This window comes from Gaeumannomyces tritici (genome assembly GCF_000145635.1).
Source record: "Gaeumannomyces tritici R3-111a-1 unplaced genomic scaffold supercont2.8, whole genome shotgun sequence".
Lineage (NCBI taxonomy): Eukaryota > Fungi > Ascomycota > Sordariomycetes > Magnaporthales > Magnaporthaceae > Gaeumannomyces > Gaeumannomyces tritici.
Window position 1 is genome coordinate 292,309 of NW_008804552.1, and position 18,795 is coordinate 311,103.

Genomic DNA, 18,795 nt, shown 5'->3' on the forward strand with positions numbered 1-18,795 from the left:
GGTGGTGCGACAGACCACGGAAAAGAGGAAGCCAGGCCTCAATATATAGGTAGGTGAGTAGTAGGTAGGTAGGTAATAAATGACACGAACGATCAACCTCTCTACATCCAAAAGAATATTTGCATAATGCGACACTGGTTGGCAGCGCTGTCATCGCCTTGTACAGAGCACCGGGGTATTTGATGACCAAGGAAAAGGAATCTCTACGGGAAGGGAGGATGAGGGAATTCGAAAGGCGGCAAAAGCCAAAACAGCCCCAAGATTAAATAGTGAGAAGCCAAGAGGGAAGAAGAGGAAGAAAAAGGCCAGACAAAATAAACAGAGTAACCACCAAAAATCCCGAGATTAAAGCTCATAATAGTAGTCGTCATCCAGCCCCTCCCTGCTCGGCACCACCCCGGCTCCTGGGGGTGGGCCCTGGTAGACGGCCTCGACCCGAACGTTGAGCAACCGTATCTTGAGGCCGTAGTCGCTCACGAGCGCCACCAGCTTGTTGGTGTCGGACGTGATGGGTTGCTGGTTGAGCAGCATCAGCAGCCCGTCGAGCCACTCGGACGCGAGCGAATGGTTGAGCGGGTACAGCGTCAGGATCGCCTGCTCCCGCGTCTCCCCGCCCCGCGCCTCCCCGCCCCGCGCCGCCTCTTCGGCGTCCACGTAGCTGTACACCGTGATCTTGGTCGTCGACTTTGGCGGTGGCGCCGAGCCCGCGAGCCCGCCGCTGGTGCCGTTGGCTTTGCCGCCGCCGCCGCCGCCGCTGTTCTGCAGTGTCGACATGCTCGACGCGCTCCGGTCGTCGCCGCTAGGTGCCGACACGTTGGACACGACGGAGCTGATGGTGCCCAGGTCCACCTTATCCGTCAGGTCCTCCAGGCCCGGGTCCTGCGCCGTCTGCGACGCAAAGTCGGCGTAGTGGAGGAACCGCCGGTTGTGCGAGAGCTTGGCGAATCTCCACGCCTTGGCCTCGTACAGCCGCTTCCTGGCCAGGCCCACGGCGCCGACGCTGTCCTGCCGCTGATGCTGATCGCGCTTGGGTACCGGCCGCGAGAACCACGAGCCCTGGAGTAGGCAGCGGATTCGCTGCTCCTTGACGAACTGCAGCGCCTCGTGCTTGAGCTCCTCGCGCGCCTGGTACATGTGCTGACCCCACTGGTCCTCGAACGAGAGCTCGAGCAGGCCCATCTGGACATCCCGGAGCCGCGCGCAGTCGTACTCTTGCAGCTCCTCCTCGACTTCGCCCACGTCCTTGGTCCGTATCGCCTGCCCGACCACCTGCTCGATCAGGATCCGCACCAGCTCGGCCACCTTGTCGAAGTCGTCGCGCTCCGCCCGTGTGACCTTCCAGAGCCGGAAGAATGCGTGGAGCCCGGCCGTGTGTAACCGCGACCACTGCAACAGCAGTGGCCGGAACACCTTGTCGTATCCGGACCCGGCCGCGCCCCCACCGCTGCCCTTAGTGCCGGCCGCCTCCAAAGCCTGGTACGTCCGCGGGTCCTCCAGATCCGACTTGTCCACCTCGAAGTGCTCATACAGCACCATTGTAACGGCGAAACTAGCACGTGCCACGGGGCAGCGCTCCGCCAGGGGCCGTGACGACTGTTCCAGCAGCAGCTTCTGAAACCCGTCCTCGTGCTTGCGCACATAGTCGGTCAGATCCATCATGCCCAGGAATCCGGGCACCTCAAAGTCGACCGTTGGGCTCTCCGTCTCGAACCCCAGTCGCCTCCACTTCTCAGGATTGTGCCGCCTGCTCGCCTTCTTCGCCAAAGCCGCCGAGGCGGGTGTCGTCGCGGGTGCTGTGTCGGATGCAGCCGTCGTGGCTGCCGTCGCCGCCGAGTCGCCACTCAGATACTGTCTGTCCGGGGCGCTGGCAAGGTGCAGTCCCTTGAGGGCCCTGCGGTGTTCTGGACGCTCCAGGTCGACGCGGACCTCCTTCCACCTGCGAAGCAGCGCCTTCGTAAGGGACTGGAACTCGATCAGGGGATGTGCGAGGTCCTGGAGGGCTGAGCTCTGCATCAGGTTGTATACAGCCTTGATGAGGCCGAGGTCCTGCAGGCGCTTGATGAACTTGGACCACTCCTCGCCGCCCGAGGTGGACGCGCCAATGGTGGATGAGGCGGGAGATTTTACTGTGCCCGAGGTCGGCCGGGTTTCGCTCGAGACGGCGTCGCGGATGAGGGCGTTGATAAGCATAAGGGCGTTCGCGCAAAGGGCGTGGTCGGCGGACTGTAGCTGCTGGATGACGAGCTCGAAGAACTGAGGGTAGACGGCGACGGCGGGCTTGAGGGCGCGGAAGCCAAATGTGCCGGGGGTCCTCGGGGCGGCGCCGCGCGGGGTGGACTGGCTGTGGCTCACGAGGGCGACCAGAATGCTCATGGCGCCGCGCAGGATGTTGACGAGCGGGTTGTGGACAATAAGCTCGACGACGCGCTCGACCAGGTCGCCGGCTGAGGGCCCCTCGAAGATATCCCAGCCCATATCAACCTCGAGCAGGCGGGTCAGGCTCTGCAGCGAGTAGGCAAGCGTGTTGCCGCCCGCGGTCATGATGAGGCGGCGCAGGATGACGAGGCCGCCCGAGGAGATGAAGACGTCGGCGAAGGCGGGGTCGTTGATGGAGGACTGCAGCTTGAAGACGGCCATCTTGCGGGCCGCATCCTCATCGCTGGCCAGGCGCGAGAGCAGCGCCGGTATGTCTGCCTGGTCCATGGCGGCGGCGTTGGCGGCTCGGCCGAAGAAGGGCGGCGGTCGGGCGAAGCAGTGCGTGTGCCGTCGAGGTCGGGTCGAGATTCGTCGCGGTAGTGTCTCGAGTTTTCGTTTCGTCCTTTGCTCGCGTGCGGTTCGGCTCGAGATCGGTCGGTCCAGCGACGCTGTGGGGATCAGGCCTGGGCTGCCACCAGTCGAGGAGCAGGGGTTCGGTTGGGATTGGGGTAGACGGATTGATTGCAGGCTTCGGACACGATGGGGAGAAGTGTGCTTAATCTCAGTGTCGCCTCGAAAGTGTGTTCCTTATTGTTGGGGTGATGCGCCGCCAATCAATTGGAACAGGCAAAGGATTAAGAAACCTCTTCTCATCATCAAAAAAGGCAATCTCGACTATCGTGAGAGCCTGCCTTCCCCTTTTCCGCTGCCCGTATCGACTCAGCGGTGCATCTGCGTGGCTGTTGATCTTCACCCTTTTCAATCGACCTTTTTTTTTTTCTCCTCAATATTGACCCATTGGTTTCGGGGGGCTTTCCTCGGTGGCGTTGACCCCACGCTGAGACCCCTGCCTAAGGTCCAACCAACAACAGTAACCGCCCTGAAACGGCTGGCGGTCAGTGGTGGATGGCCCGAGCTTAGCTCGTGCCATGTGAAACTTGCGGTTCAATTGGGGGGAAAAGTACTCGAGCCACGCTCAATGAACGGTTTACACGTATTGGAACGTCGCATAAGCTCACGATCGGGCAGTTCGATACAGCTCCACAGTTCATCAAAGAACGCCAACCTGCCACTTGGCCTGCCTTCAAATAGGCACCATCATCGGGTTCAACATCGACATTCCTCCATCAACGACCAGATTGGCCCCAGTGATGTAGCTGGAAAAGTTGCTGGCAAGAAAGCCAGCCACTTTGGCAACTTCTTGTGGGCGTCCTGCTCGCTCCAAGCCAATAAATCGTCGCTGGTTCTGGAAAGAGAACCATGTTGATCAGTATGGCTGGTCGGGCAACTAACTGGCTACAAAACCCCGAGCAGTGTGTTTTGCTTACCTCTTTGCTCTGCAAAGCAGAGGGCGGGAACTGAGACGCCTGGCCACGAATATCGACCTAAAGAGTATGCGCAGATGCATCATATCAGAAATCGGGCTCGTCACACATGGGACGCATAAGCTCGCATCCGAACTTACACCGCTGAGGTCGACACCGACGTCAATCTGCCCGGGAGATATGCAGTTGATGCGCACGCCGGTGCCCTTGAGGACGGGCACGCCGGCGCGGACGACACCCAGGGAGGCGTGACAGGCCATGCTGTAAGCCGGGCCCCAAAAGCCGTGGGTCGAGCCGACGGAGCCAACGACGATGATGGAGCCGAAACCCTGCGACTTGGGCGACGCGTTGGCGTAGCCCTGCTTCGCGGTGAGCTTGGCCATGGCGTGCGGGGCGTGCTTGAGGGCAAAGAAGGGCGCGAGCGAGTGCGCCTCGAAGCAGCGCTGGAGGTCGGCGGGCGTCGTGTCGGCGATGGCGGGCGGCCCCAGGAGGCCCGAGGAGCAGACCCAGACGTCGAGGCGCCCAAACGAGTTGAGCACCTCGTCTATCAAGCCCAGCGTCTCGTCCTCCTGGGCCACGTTGTAGGGGTACGGGATAACCTTTGTATTGGGGGACTCCTTGGCCACGCTCTCGACCAGGTCCTTGTACGAGTCGGAGCTCGCAGCCTTGTCGCAGGCGTAGATGGAGGCGGCTCCGTGGGCAGCAAGCTCATGGATGACGGCCTGACCAACCGGCTGTGAGGCACCCGTGACAACGCAGACGAAGCCATACTGAATAAATGTCGCTCGAGGTCAGCAAGCGTAGCTGTGGGCTGGGTCAAAGATATCGAGGTTTTGCTCACAAGCTTGCCATCGGCTCGATAGGGGCTGAAATCATCCACGGGATCCATCATGAGACGTCGAAGCGGGGTCTTGGAACGAAAGTCACCGATCTGGCCGATGAAGACCAAGGGCTTGGGACTATTACACAACACAAAGAACCTCAGCTAGTGTCGAAGCTGGATAGTAAAGACACAGAGAAGCACTGACAATGGATAAATTGAATGAGGTAGAGGCAAGGTGGTGTGCTATTTAGACTTGTCACGATTGCAACCATGGCCAGAAGGATGGATGCCATGGCTACAAAATGGGATGGTCACCGGAAAAACTGAAGACAAACGACGTAGGACCCAATCAGAGGGATTTCTCTCCAAACCGCATGTCGTAACGGCGAAGGCTACTTTTCCTGGGAGGCTGTCAACCGCAGATTTCTGTTTCTCCGAGGCGACGAGCAAAATGCGCTGAGATAGCGCTGGTGGGTGGGCGGGGAGCTGCAGCAACGATAAGGTTAAAAGAATGGTGAGTGCGGGATGACGGCTCTGTCTGGCGCTCACTCACGGGCAACCAAGAACGGTGCCATTGCAGCACGGTACATGAACCCAGATCTGGCATTGCTCGCACCACAGCAAAAACAGGCAAGTGATTGAACGGTATAATTGGTTGCGTAAAATGTAGGAACTTTCAGAGGTAATCATGGAACTGTGGCAGGCGCTATGGGGCATTATGAACCCCTCAGTCCCAAATCCGAGTGCATGTAGTAAACGTCAGACGAACCTCGCTCGCTCAACCATACCACGAACAAAAAAAAATCTACAATCTACAATAGAAAGGACTACCTTAAGACCTGGGGCGATATGGCTGAACCCGAGAAAGAGTAGGAACACATTTCTTCTCAGCCGGCCATGATCTGTCGTCATCATCGCAACGGGACCGTTCTACCCCTCGCCTAGCTGCACCATGCTAACCAAGAGCCTCACCCTCGACGCGCCACAGCTTCCCGCCTGTCCGGGCTTGCCTGTTCGACATGGATGGCCTGCTGATAAACACGGAGGACATCTACACGCTATGTGCCGACATCGTGCTGCAGCGCCACGGCCGCCCCCGCCTGCCGTGGTCAATCAAGGCACGCCTCATGGGGGTGCCCGACTCGAGCAATGGCGACGTCTTCCACGAGTGGGCGCGCCTGCCCATTTCGCGGGAGCGGTGGCGCGACGAGCAGCTCGCCGAGCAGACGCGCCACTTTCCCGACTGCCAGCCGCTGCCGGGAGCCGAGCGCCTGCTGGCCCACCTGGCCTCGGACGCCGCCTGCCCCGGCGTGCACGCGGCGCTGGCGTCGAGCACGTCGCGCGCCAACTTCGCCATGAAGAGGAGCGGCCCCGGCGGCGAGACGCGCCGCATGCTGGACCTGATCCCCGAGTGCAGGCAAGTGCTGGGCGACGACCCCCGCGTCCGCGGCGGCCGCGGCAAGCCCGCGCCCGACATTTACCTGCTGGCCCTGGCCCAGATCAACGAGACTCTCCCGCCGGGCGAGCGGGAGATCACGCCGCGCGAGTGTCTCGTCTTCGAGGACAGCGTCGTCGGCGTCGAAGCCGGACGACGAGCCGGAATGCGCGTGTTGTGGGTCCCGCACGAGGGCTTGGCAGCCGAGTACGTCGGGAAGGAGGCCGAAGTGCTGGCGGGGCGGATCGGGCTTGTCGGGATCGGGGATGAGCACGAGCTGGGCCAGCCGGGAGACGGCTGGGGACAACAACTTGCGAGCCTTGAGGATTTCCCCTACGCAAAATACGGCATTCCGCCCCCGCTGTAGGACATCTGACCCAGACTTTGCACCAAATACATGATCTTTCAATAGGCGGCGGAGAAGGTGAAGAATCGGTGTGTGGATAGAGGACTCCATGGGGCCGCCAGTCCGGAGGAACTTGAAGGAAGAGAACCCGCCAACAGAGTGTCTGGACCTGACACGAAAACTGGGGCCTGCGCCCTGTACTCTGGGGACGCCTTTCGACAATTGCTAACAATTTGCTAAGAGCATCCATTTGTTACCGTCGTTTGGGCAGACGCTGACCGCAAAGGTTCTCAGCTGAAAACTTTTTGCTTGCTTGCGTATAAATGTTTCCGAGCCCCAGCGGACAAGCCAGTTCTCAAAATCCCAGGTCTGCTCTACCATCACAGATTGTTATATTGCTTATAGGCGGCCATAGCATGACTACCACGACCACCATCACGGCTGACTGCCGCCTCCAGACGGATATTCCTCCTGTCTCGGGTTTGGTTCCTATCAAAGCCCAAGCCTCAGGCAGAGTCCTCGGGGACGCTGCCGGACATGCCAGCAGCACCGCGCCGAGCGAGGAAAGGTCGGGCGACCCGTCGGATAACAATGGCTCGCTCGTCAGCTTGGATTTCGATCGCCCATCTGCGAACCGGCGGCCCATGATCCTAACGGTCATGGCCATTACGCAACCGGCGCTGATTAATTTCCTAACCTCGTTTACAAACGGAATCATCACGGTTTGCCTGCCAACTATTGCGCGCTCTGTCAATCTACAGAGGCAGCTGTAAGCGGAGACCCCCCTGGCCGAGAGAGATGGGAACCAACTCCTTGGATGGTCTAGAGATATCAGGCAACTACATACTAGGCAATCAAGGTACCCTATACTAATCCTAGCTGTGCGTCTTCAGATATCTTTGGCCAGTCAGCGTGTTCGGACTGACTTCCGGATCCCTGCTTCTGCTGGCCGGCAGCACAGCGGATCTAATCGGCGCGCGCGCCGTCGAGATCACCGGGGCTTCCATACTCGGCATCTTTTCCCTTGCTTCCGGCTTCGCGCAGACGGGCGAACAGCTGGTTGCCTTCCGCGCCATCCAGGGCATCGGCGCCGCCATGCATCTCCCGGCCTCGGTCTCGCTCGTCGCGGCGGCCACCGACAAGGGCCGGGCCCGCAACTTTGGCTTTGCCGCCCTGGGCTTCAGCCAGCCCCTCGGCTTCAGCGTCGGCCTGGTCCTGGGCGGCGTCCTGGCCGAGTACTCGACGTGGCGCATCGGCTTCTACGTCCCCGGCGGACTGCTCGCTGCCGCCGCCGTAGCTGGGCGCTGGACTTTGCCGAAGACCACACCGGCCCCGGCGCCTGATGGCGGCGTCGGCGGCCGAGTCTGGTCGCGATTCCGCACCGAGATAGACTGGGTCGGCGTGGGTCTCGCGAGCTCGGGTCTCACAGTCTTCAGCTACGTGCTCGCCATCCTCAGCGCGGACCTGCAGATGATCCGCTCAGCCACAACGATATCGCTCCTGGCCCTCAGCCTGGCCCTGCTCGCGTCGTTCCCCTTTTGGATGGGGAGGCGGGAGCGCGCGGGCCGGCCGGCGCTGGTGCCCAATTCGCTCTGGGGGAACGTGCCGTTCACGACCATCTGTGCGCTCGTGGCCATCTCGTGGGGCACCGTCAACTCGATGGAGCTCTTCTCGTCGCTCTACTTCCAGGAGGTGCAGCGGCGCTCGTCCCTGACGGCCTCGCTCTTCCTGCTACCCAATGTGGTGGTCGGCACGGCGCTCAGCCTCATGACGGGCGTCTTCGTGCACCGCCTGCCCGCGCGCTGGCTGACGGGCGGCTCGTCGCTGCTCTGCGCCGCGTCGCCGCTGCTCATGGCGCTCGTCGAGCCGGCCTGGAGCTACTGGCACGGCCAGTTCTGGGCCCAGGTGCTTGTGCCCGTCAGCGCCGACGTGCTCTTCACCGTCGGCCTCATCGTCGTCAGCGAGTCGTTCCCCGAGCGCACCCAGGCCCTCGCCGGCGCCGTCTTCAACACGGTCGGCCAGCTCGGCCTCAGCCTAGGCGTTGGCGTCTGCCAGGTTGTCGCCCTCGGCGTCGCGGGCAACGGCAGCGGCGGCGGCGGCCATGGGGGTGGCGGCGGAGGGGCTTTCGACGACGAGCAGGTGGGCGCGCTGCTGAGGGGCTACCGGGCCAGCTTCTGGGCCATGTTTGGGCAGATGCTGCTTTGCACTGCCGTTGCTGTCGTCGGCTTGAGAAAGGTGAGTGACACCCCCCGGTTCTTGATGCCTTCGGCACATGGAAAATAATAGACAAAGACTAACGGCAAAAATCACAGGTCGGGAAAGTTGGTGTGAAGAGAGAATAAGGGCGCTCGTTGCAGATCGCGTGTTTTTTCTTCTCTACAGCACAGCCCCTTCTGGATACAACTTCCCTATATACGGCTCGCCTTGCGCACTCAGTTTCGACACCCCCGAAAAGGGAGACAACACAACACGCTATATAAGTCTTGTTTGTATCCATACATGAAAATTAAAACGCTACTCTGCCTCCAAAGACAACCTATCAGCATTATAACAATAGCGGGAATCTTAAAAGCTTATCAAAAGTGTGGTGGAAAAGGACATAACACACTCGTGCCAAAATGCGCACTTTAGCTACTAAAAGGAAGAAAAACATTTCTCCGTATTCGCGCTAAGCGCTACTGTTACGCCTTCAACATGCTCCATTAGAATTATGAGAACCGAACAGATTCACCTTCCCCAGGGCCCGGGCAAATCGAAAGGCATCTCGAAGCCCCCAGCCACGGCCTATGGAGGCCGCTTCCAAATACCCTGCTAGCTTTGTGTCCTTCCGCTCCTCATAGGCAACCACTCTATGCTTATACTTAATTAATATCGACGGTTGCACATATGCCGGTAAGCAATGCGGCAGGAAACTCTCGGAACTTGTAGTATAGCCCGTCGTGTCGTAAGCTTTTCCCACGCGGGTTTTGTTTATAACCGTTCAGGTAGCCAACGGCGACCTAAGTTCTTTCGCAAACAGGCCCAAGCTCGCGCGCATGGCTAAAAAAAAAGGGTTTGGGGGCTAACTGGCATATTTCCTATTTCATTTCCAAAAGCAAAAAGCTTACTGCCCAACCTCGAGGGTGGACAGCTACGAAACCTCCCACTTGGTGGGTTTTCTTCGCGACGGAAAATCCGACATATCCCCTACCGGGGCTCGAACCCCCAACCCAAGCGGCTATTGCAGCGGAGTACAGGTAGGGTCCCGGTGTCGACTCGACCCATCCTCATAACCGCTACACCAACTTGGCGTCCGGGGTTCGATGTTTACGGTAGGCTGGACAACACATTATAAGGCTCGGGCCACGATAAGGCGCACGATTGCGGTATTGTATTTGGACTCAGCTTCTCGCCAGCCGGCTCTCAAGTGCAGAGGTGAGGTCTGTCCGAAAACATAAAGGCGCAGCCTGGAGCTCACACATATTAATATCTGGCCCCGCCGAAGGGACGACGGCATAGATGGCTTCTTTTCTCTCATTGTTCCTATCGTTATTTGTCTTGCTTCATAATAGGCTTCCTGAGCATCGGCGCAGCATTGAAGCAGCAGTTTCCGTACTCTTCCACACCCGAAGAGGATTTGAGGTCCCCATGACTAGGTGTCGCTTTCCTGCCATACCAAAATAAGGGATGGAAAATGAAGGTAGGATGAAGAAGATGAATCTGGAGCCATAGTTGAAAGCGAATTACATATCCAGTCGCCAACATGAACTGCACGGTTAACCTCGTCTCATGAGTTTTCTATTTTGGAAGGACTCGAGTCTAAGCCCATCTACATAGCACGCAACGCGCTCCGAGGAAGCGCAGATCTCGCTGCCCTCCCAGTGGCCCTAGAGTTGGGGTATTGATAACCAGCAACATAAAAGCAACCTCTTACTAGGCAACCCCCAATCCTCGATAATTATGCAGTTTTGACGCCCCAACTCCAAAGGATGAAATTATACAGTCCCAAGACATAAATGAGCGTCTTCAATGGCCCTGGAGGCTAGAACCGGCGCCTAGCAGGCTCTGGGCTGGGCGAGCGGCTGACAGAGCGCTCGTCGCGGCCGCGCATCTTAAGCCACTTTTTGGTGCTGAGCTGCAGCTCCCGGTCGAGCTCCTCGCTCGGGTTCTTGCGGTGTATGAAGTTGCAGAAGCCGGCGCGCGCGCAGCCCTCGCCGCTGTTAAGACGACAACAGGCTTCTCTAAAGTCCGTGACGGGTGACAGCTCGCAGTATATGGGCCGCGCCGCGTACCAGCGATTATTAAGCTCGTCACAGGCCTTCTGCGCCGAGTCCTCGTATTTGAAGCGCGCGTAGACGTTGCCTATGAGGTCTGTTCGCCGAGTTTTTGTCCTCTGGTCAGCCCACGGAGCAGAGTTTTGCGCGCGCCCGTTTCCAAACACCTGGGGTTTGGCACTCACGATCGTTATTATTGTCACACACAACCAGCTCCTCCAGCTCGCCGTACTTGCAGAGCTCGCACCAGAGGTCTTCGTAGAAGGCATCGAAGTGGTTCTGGGCCTGCGACTCGTTCATGCGGTTCTTCGGGTCGTGTGCCGGGTTCTGGTACATGTTGGGCATCAGGATGGTCTGGCTGTACGTCGGCTTGACGTGCTTCCTGCTGCAGCGATCGCCATGTCGGCAGGCGCCAATCTTGAAGTAGAAACTGCAGTTGACCTGGCGAGGAGAAGACAGTTAGCCATCTGACGGTACGGCGGGGGACGGCATCGAATTGGCGTACCTTGTCCTGCTCCGTTCCGAAAATTGATGCCAGAAAGTTCGCCATTGTGAGGTTTGTGCGCGGGGATAGCGGTACTCGTCGTGCGACTGTTTTGGATCCGGGTGGGTGATGATGTCTTCCAGAGGTGTGAGCGACGGTTTGGGTGACGATTCGCGTTGTAGCTTTCTCCAAGCGCGACTGGCGGCGACGTTGAAAATGGGGCCGCAGGTATGAGTGGGGCGCTCCCACGCAGGGCAACCCATGAGTGGCGGTGCGAATGTGGCTTGACTAATAGACGAATCAATCGCCACAGTTCAGGTTGCCAGCATCTTCTGCGGCTCCAAGTTCACAGCAGGATTCAAGGGAATATCTGTTATCTATAAAAAGGCCGATTTATTTGTAATAGTTTTCGGGACGCTAAATGATGCAATGGCTGTGACAGGCGTGGGTAAGTCACTATTTTGCGGTCTCAACTCTGTTCTATCACTGTTCCGCGCAAACACATTTCGCAACTTATTTCGCACGGTATCCCACTGATTCACGATCTGTCAAGGATTCAATTTTGGGCTATCACATGAATAATCAAGAATATGTGACTAACAGCCTGGTCATTAGGAGCCAGATTGGTACGAACTGCGCTAGTCTCCGGATAGTCGCTTGACAGAAATTGCCCGCGCTTTTCAGGTCGATGTTACCGGGGTGCAAAGATAGCTTTTCTGCCTGCGGCTGAGCGTGTTCATGTTGGAACACTGTCATCGACTAACAGCACCAAAGAAAGAAGCCCGACACCTGGCTTCCCTCATTGGGTCACATGGGGGTTGCCTGAGCTGTCTAGTATGGCAGCCCTAAGACGATAGCTGCTATGAGGTACTCAAGATACTCATCAGCTATACCGCTATTTCTAGCGGCCACGCCTCGACCTGGGGAACTCATCGAGGTCGCAAGATTTGTCGGCGATAGATCCCGCATGAGGCTAGCGCACGCTTGATCCCCCATCTGGGCTGGCAAGAACTTTTTTGGTCGGACGCTGGACAACACTTGCATGATTTTTGGATGCCCGCTCGGCACGTACACACGGCGACCCTCTGAGAAATGATCTTCATCAGCTCCTTGCTAGGTTCCCCGTGGGTTATCGATCTGAGCCGGAGCCCCAGCACAGGCCGTGCCGACCCCACTGAATGGTTGCTGCATTTATTTCGCCCAACCGAATGGGCCACGGCCAATTGACTGGGGGTGGATTTGCATGTTCCGTTGTTCTGGTTCCAGAAGACATCTGTCCTGTCAGGGGTCGCACGATCCAATCTCCAACCTGGCGCGCGGCCTCCCGCTACAACGCAAACATTTCGGCTGGGGCAGCGCATACATAGGACCAGGCATCTAGGCTAGTCTCAAGATCGTGTTTGCATCACCACAAGGCTAGCAATCGGAGGGGCCTGGTAACGAACGCTGAGCGACACTTGAAGAAGCTCATGTCGCGTTGGCGTCGCTAGCTCGTGTCGCTTCTGATATGGTCCCATTTGTTTTATCGGCACACACACCGGCGCAGTTCTCAAATGAGCAGATTGCGCCGGCTTGCTGAGCTTTCAGGGTGGAGGGCGAAAGGCGGGTGACGAATACATGTGGGGTTGATGGAAGGACGACGAGCTACCAGGTACACAAGGTGAGGTGGCCGTCTAACACATTCTTTGCCGCAGTGCACGCGGGAGGACCTTGCCGGCTGCAACATGCGCTGTGAGGACTCCAGTCCCCACCGGGCCGAGCTCTTCTGGTCCCGGCTGTGGGAGAGATCGTTTTGGGTACATTGGCTCAGCCTCCCATCAATCTACCAGCCTATTGGGGGTAGTACCTGCGGCCTATCCAATCTCGGAGGAACATGTTAGTGAACGAGCTTTGACGTGGTGCCATGAAAAGAAGAATAAAAAGCCGGTATCGCCAGACACGTGGAACATGAGAGAATTCGGCCAAGGGAGTGAACCTCTGCAACGCCGTGGTGGCTGGCCGGCAGGGAAAAACATGACGCTGTTGTTCGGCCTGGGCAGAAGGCACCAACGAGACATGCGCCAAACAAGGCAAAACAGCAGAATCCCTGTCGGCTGGAGGACGAGCTGGAGCCACGGTGCAGCGCTGTGCATCGGTGGAGTGAGAGCTGCTCCACTCAACCACTGCGGGCTAGCGCGGCGTCCTCGCCCCTGGTCCGAGCTTGGCGTGAGCAAGAGCTTGAACGTGAGCGCGGCCTATCGACTGACGTAGCCGAAGCTTTCGAAGGAAACCCCAATCTTGCAACCGGTCGGTTTTCCCACCCTCCCAAGCCACGTTTTTAGGAGGTGTTGTCCTGTGTGTGTGACAGCTTCACCTGTCGGCCGCAGCATGGCCTACCCATCCGGCCACTACTAGAGCGTAGCCCTGTATTATTTTTCTCTCGTTTCCTTCTTCTTTCCTCTCGCAATCCTCTGCTTCCGATCTTCATTGTTGCCATACTTCCCACTTCTCCGAATTTGGCAGCCACATCATCGGAGCCGCGAGCTTTCAGCTTACGTCGCCTGCCCTCTCCTGTGCTCGCTCCTCTTTTCTACTGCGCCGTCTCAATTCCCGAATGGTCGGTTCCAGCTTAGCCATCTCGGCAGCTTCTCGCGCTTTCCCTTGAACCTGCGCATGCGATTCAATTGAGGCATCTATTGTCGTCGGCTCGACCTGAAAGGGGCTTGGTGGCCGAAGGGGGAGAAAGCGCGTGATACGAGACTCCCCAGCGGCACTGCCGCCTCTGCCGAAAGATGGCCACCGCGCAGGAAGCGAACGAGCTGAAACAACAGGGCGCGATCGAGGCAGCCCAGAATCCCCAGTCGTCGGTATCTGCCGATGACGCCCAGAAGAAAATTGTGGAGGAGAGCAAGAAAGTGGGCGTCGCGGCTTTCTCTTTCGATCCCAATGCCACCCTCGCCGAGAAGCGGGCCAAGGTGAAGGCTGCAACTGTACGATGCTTCCTTGATATGACGCATCACCATCTCATCTTAGGCTGTGGCCTGGCCTTCCTGCTAACTATCACTGCGCTCGCCAGACCCTACCTGAAGGTCTCCCCACTCGAAACAAAGGCGTCGCGATCGCCACGGACATAGATGACGGTAGCAAGCCCGTGTACGACCTCCCCTCGCCCTCCCGAGCTGGGGTCTTGGACTCCCCCAAGGACAAGGACGGCCACTCGATCGAGAACGGGCATGCGCCTGGCGATGGTGATGGCGAGCCCGAAGAAGTCATGGGCCCCAAGACGGGCTGGGCTCCCAGAATTGGCTGGCCTATGGAGTCGATCCAGGAGGCCGAAAGCCTACTTGACCACTCAACCTGGCTTGAGGGCCAGCTTCCCGACAAGTTGTACGGAGGTAGGTCTTTACAAGATGACACAAAACTCCATTCGCGCCTGGCTGATAGATTTTTGACTCGAACCGCCTCTTAGACTGGTACCACAACTCCGGCATTATCATCTTTGCTTGCATCTTCTCCTGGCTGATTGCCGTGCTTGGCGGCGGTCTGGGATGGGTCTTCATCCTGATGGCCGTTTGCTCGACCTACTACCGGACCTCGATCCGGCGCGTGAGGCGCAACTTCCGCGACGACATCACGCGCGAGATGTCTCTCAAGCGCCTCGACACCGAGACCGAGTCGTTGGAGTGGATCAATTCGTTCCTAGTCAAGTTTTGGCCCATCTACCAGCCTGTGCTCGCCGCAACCGTCATAAACGCCGTGGACCAAGTGCTGAGCGGTGCGACCCCCGCCTTCCTCGACAGCCTGAAGCTCAAGACCTTCACACTTGGGTCCAAGCCCCCGCGCATGGAGCACGTCAAGACTTACCCCAAAGCCGAGGATGACCTTGTCATCATGGATTGGAGATTCAGCTTCACGCCCAACGACGTTGCCGACTTGACCGCTCACCAAATCAAGAACAAGCTCAACCCCAAGGTTGTGCTTGAGATTCGTGTTGGAAAGGCCATGATCAGCAAGGGCCTTGACGTCATCGTGGAAGACATGTCCTTTTCTGGCATCATGAGACTCAAGATCAAGCTACAGATCCCGTTCCCACACGTGGAGAAGATCGAAATGTGCTTCCTCGAGCGGCCTACTATCGACTACGTCTGCAAGCCTCTCGGTGGCGACACGTTCGGCTTCGACGTCAACTTCATCCCTGGCCTCGAAAAGTTTATTCTCGAGCAGGTGCATGGTAATCTGGCCCCCATGATGTACGCTCCAAACGTCTTCCCCATCGAGGTCGCCAAGATGCTGGCCGGTTCGCCCGTTGACCAGGCCATCGGCGTCGTTGCTATCACGCTCCACGGCGCGCATGGCCTGAAGAACCCGGACAACTTCTCGGGCAACACGGACCCCTACGCCGTCGTGACCATCAACCGGAGGCAGCCCCTGGCCCAGACGAAGGTCATCAAGGACACTCCTAACCCACGCTGGAACGAGACCCACTACGTCATCATCACCTCGTTCAACGATTCTCTCGACATCCAGCTATTCGACTACAATGACTTCCGAAAGGACAAGGAACTCGGCGTGGCCTCGTTTTTGCTGGAGAACCTTGAGGAGATCAACGAGCACGAAAACGAGCGGCTCGAGGTCATCTCGGATGGAAAAGCTCGCGGCGTGCTGTCGTGCGACCTCCGCTTTTTCCCCGTCCTGGAGCCAACCAAGACCTCGGAGGGCAAGGAAGAGCCGCCGCCGGAGACCAACACGGGTATCCTGAGGTTTACTGTCGAGCAGGCCAAGGATCTCGATGGCACCAAGAGTTTGGTCGGCCTGCTGAACCCCTACGCGGTTCTCCTTCTGAATGGCAAGGAGGTGCACACGACCAAGACGCTCAAACGCACCAACAACCCCATCTGGGGCAACGGCTCCAAGGAGATCCTCATCACAGATCGCAAACAGGCCAAGCTGGGCGTCGTTATCAAGGACGACCGCGACCTCGCCGGAGACCAGGTCATTGGCAACTACCAGATCAAGCTGGAAGACATGCTTGGGCTCATGGAGAAGGGCAAGGATTGGTATCTTCTTGCAGGGGCAAAGACAGGCCGTGTCAAGATGCAGGCCAAGTGGAAGCCCGTTTCCATCTCTGGCGTTATGAGCACTGGTGGCTACCAAGTCCCCATTGGCGTCTTGCGCTTCCACTTCCTCAAGGCCACCGACCTGCGCAATTTCGAAACCGTGGGCAAGTCCGATCCGTACACGCGCGTTATTGTGTCGGGTATTGAGCGTGCGCGCACTGTCACCTTCAAGAACGATCTCAACCCCGAGTGGGACGAGGTTCTCTACGTCCCTGTGCACTCGCCTCGTGAGAAGATCCAATTCGAAGTTATGGACGCCGAGAAGATGGGCAAGGACCGCACCCTTGGTCTGACCGAGGTCTATGCGGGAGAGTTCATCAAACAGGACGAGGAGACGGGCGAGTATCTCGTGCACGAAAAGAGGGAACTCCACCAGGGGAGCCTCAAACTCCACGGCAAAGGTATTGGCAAAGGTGTGCTGCACCATACCATCTCCTTCTACCCTACTCTGAACGTCGCCGATCCCGACGATGAGGACGAGGGGAATGATGAGCAGAAATCTGTGAGAGAGTCGCTGGATGTGCCGAGGCCAGCCGAAGGTGGCAAGTTCTCGGCTTCCCTCGAAAGGCACGATGACCAAAAGTCCGAGACTGCTCTCGAGCCAACGACGCCCAGGACGCCCATCACCCCGGGGATGCCGAGAAGGTCGCGTGAGGAGCGCGGCCCACCCAAGATCAGACTCACGCCCCAGGAGCTTCTGAAATACGAGTCGGGCTTGATAATATTCAAGCTGATCGAGGCTGATTTCCCCAAGAGCGAGTGCAGCGTCACTGTGTACGTTGACGACATGGCGTATCCTTCATACGTCTCGTCCGTGACCAGGAGCAAGCAGCACAAGTTCGACGAGATGGGCGACTGCTTCATTCGCGAGCTCGACTTCTCCAGGCTCACCATCAAAGTCCAGCAGAAGGGTAGTGATCAGGGCAAGGGCGACAGGCACAAGGAGGACTTCGTCGGTCGTCTTAAGGGCAACACCCTCGATACCCTGAAGCAGTGTCTGGTTAGTTGCACTCAAGCTCCATTGGGGCGAGAAACCACATCATATTGGCGTGTTGCTGATAAATATTGCATCTAGAACAACCCAACAACGCTCAAGATGAGGGACGACGATGGCAGAGTCAGCTCGGTCAAGGTCAGCCTCAAGTACGTGCCAGTCAAGATGCGACTCGACCCAAGCGAGAGTATCAACAACATGGGCACGCTGCGTGTGGACGTTCTCGATGCTGCGAACCTGCCCTCAGCCGACTCCAACGGCAAGAGCGATCCGTACTGCAAGTTCGAGCTCAACGGCCAGGACGTGTTCAAGACCAAGACTCAGAAGAAGACGCTTAATCCGTCCTGGAACGAGTTTTTCGAGGTGCCGGTGCCGTCGCGCACGGCAGCCCAGTTCAAGGCCACTGTTTGGGATTGGGACTTTGCTGACAAGCCTGATTGGCTCGGCTCGGCCATGATAAACCTGGAGCAGCTTGATCCGTTTGAGGCCCAGGAGTTGAATCTGGCCCTGGACGGCAAGTCGGGAACGCTGAGGCTTAGGCTTCTTTTCAGACCTGACTACGTCACAAGGACCAGGCTGGGCACCTCGACATTCTCGGGCACATTTGCAGCGCCTGGCCGTATCGTTACTGGCGTGGCTGGCGTGCCTCTCAAGGGAGGCGCCGCTGTGGCTGGCGTGGTTGGCCATGGCGTTGGCAAGGGCGCGTCCTTCATCAAGGGCCGGTTCCGAAGCAAGAAAGATGATAGTGACAGCAGCGGTACTCCAACCATGAACTCTGTGGCCGAGGTGCCAGCCATCACTATGAATGGTGGCGGGCCGTCGACCCCGTTCGGCGGCATGGGCCTGAAGAGGTCTACGGGACTGACGCTGGATATGGACCCGTCTGGGCCACCGCCAGGACCGGCGGTGAACGGCAACTCCAACGGGAAAGCGAACGGCGGGCACCACAATAGGACTATGAGCACAGGCGCCACGTCGGTCTACAGCATCGCGCCGGGCGCGCCGGGATCGGGACTGGCGACGTTCACCATCGTCTCAGCGGCAGGATTCCCGCCCTCGGCAGACACGTACGTGGTCTTGAACCAGCTGACGCCCAAGAACAAGACGGTCGGAAAGACCAAGCACCGCAAGCCTTCGTCTGGCTCGGTGCATTATGACGAGACGTTCAAAGTTACGTGCACGCCCGACACGCAATTCCAGATCCAGGTCAAAGAGAACCACACCTTCAGCAGCGATGACGACTTGGGCGAGACGCTCTACTTTGTGGACGAGAGCGGGTCTGGGGCCGACAAGGAGCTCAAGGTGGGCAGCGGGACGGTGACGCTGCGCAGCTCCTTTACCCCTGCGGCTGCTTCGGCGGCGGAACGGCCCAAGACGGCCGATCCCAGTAGCTTGCCGGCTTCGTCGGATGGTGGCGCAATCTCATCGCTCCGCCGAAGTTTTCTCGGCAAGAAGAGCGATACCAGGAACTCCAGGGAGGGGACGCCGTGAAGCCATGCGCGGGCGGTTTAGTCTTCATTTTTTTTTTAATCCTTTTCTTGGACGCCGCGCCAACACCGCCTCATTTCTTTTTGCGTTCTTATCGCTCTGGAAACCACCATTGCTTGCCCCTGGGCGCGCAACC

The 18,795-nt window shown here is 58.3% G+C and overlaps 7 protein-coding genes across 7 annotated transcripts; 4 read left to right on the top strand and 3 right to left on the bottom strand.

The window, feature by feature from the left end:
* Positions 1-345: 345 nt before the first annotated feature.
* On the bottom strand, positions 346-2,703 carry GGTG_12217 (ELMO/CED-12 family protein; the record flags this gene model as incomplete). The annotated part of the gene is made up of 1 exon (XM_009230112.1): positions 346-2,703. The coding sequence occupies one exon, from the start codon at positions 2,701-2,703 to the stop codon at positions 346-348; it is 2,358 nt and encodes a 785-aa protein (XP_009228376.1).
* Positions 2,704-3,499: 796 nt separating this feature from the next.
* On the bottom strand, positions 3,500-4,629 carry GGTG_12218 (hypothetical protein; the record flags this gene model as incomplete). Its single annotated transcript, XM_009230113.1, has 4 exons — positions 3,500-3,661; positions 3,744-3,800; positions 3,881-4,510; positions 4,582-4,629. 4 exons carry the CDS (start codon positions 4,627-4,629, stop codon positions 3,500-3,502), a joined length of 897 nt encoding a protein of 298 aa, XP_009228377.1.
* Positions 4,630-5,313: 684 nt separating this feature from the next.
* GGTG_12219 (hypothetical protein) lies at positions 5,314-6,629 on the top strand. Its single transcript, XM_009230114.1, has 2 exons — positions 5,314-5,432; positions 5,552-6,629. The coding sequence occupies exons 1-2, from the start codon at positions 5,413-5,415 to the stop codon at positions 6,363-6,365; spliced, it is 834 nt and encodes a 277-aa protein (XP_009228378.1). The 5' UTR covers positions 5,314-5,412; the 3' UTR covers positions 6,366-6,629.
* A 131-nt stretch (positions 6,630-6,760) lies between these two features.
* On the top strand, positions 6,761-8,686 carry GGTG_12220 (integral membrane protein; the record flags this gene model as incomplete). Its single annotated transcript, XM_009230115.1, has 3 exons — positions 6,761-7,113; positions 7,238-8,579; positions 8,657-8,686. The coding sequence occupies 3 exons, from the start codon at positions 6,761-6,763 to the stop codon at positions 8,684-8,686; spliced, it is 1,725 nt and encodes a 574-aa protein (XP_009228379.1).
* A 1,406-nt stretch (positions 8,687-10,092) lies between these two features.
* GGTG_12221 (splicing factor U2AF 23 kDa subunit) lies at positions 10,093-11,508 on the bottom strand. The gene is made up of 3 exons (XM_009230116.1): positions 11,103-11,508; positions 10,783-11,038; positions 10,093-10,694 (listed from the first exon to the last, which is right to left on the bottom strand). Exons 1-3 carry the CDS (start codon positions 11,145-11,147, stop codon positions 10,366-10,368), a joined length of 630 nt encoding a protein of 209 aa, XP_009228380.1. The 5' UTR covers positions 11,148-11,508; the 3' UTR covers positions 10,093-10,365.
* Positions 11,509-11,752: 244 nt separating this feature from the next.
* GGTG_12222 (hypothetical protein) lies at positions 11,753-13,363 on the top strand. Its single transcript, XM_009230117.1, has one exon. It carries the CDS (start codon positions 13,029-13,031, stop codon positions 13,329-13,331), a length of 303 nt encoding a protein of 100 aa, XP_009228381.1. The 5' UTR covers positions 11,753-13,028; the 3' UTR covers positions 13,332-13,363.
* Positions 13,364-13,852: 489 nt separating this feature from the next.
* Positions 13,853-18,662, top strand: GGTG_12223 (tricalbin-1; the record flags this gene model as incomplete). The annotated part of the gene is made up of 4 exons (XM_009230118.1): positions 13,853-14,050; positions 14,137-14,455; positions 14,530-17,177; positions 17,253-18,662. The coding sequence occupies 4 exons, from the start codon at positions 13,853-13,855 to the stop codon at positions 18,660-18,662; spliced, it is 4,575 nt and encodes a 1,524-aa protein (XP_009228382.1).
* Between the last annotated feature and the right edge of the window lie 133 nt (positions 18,663-18,795).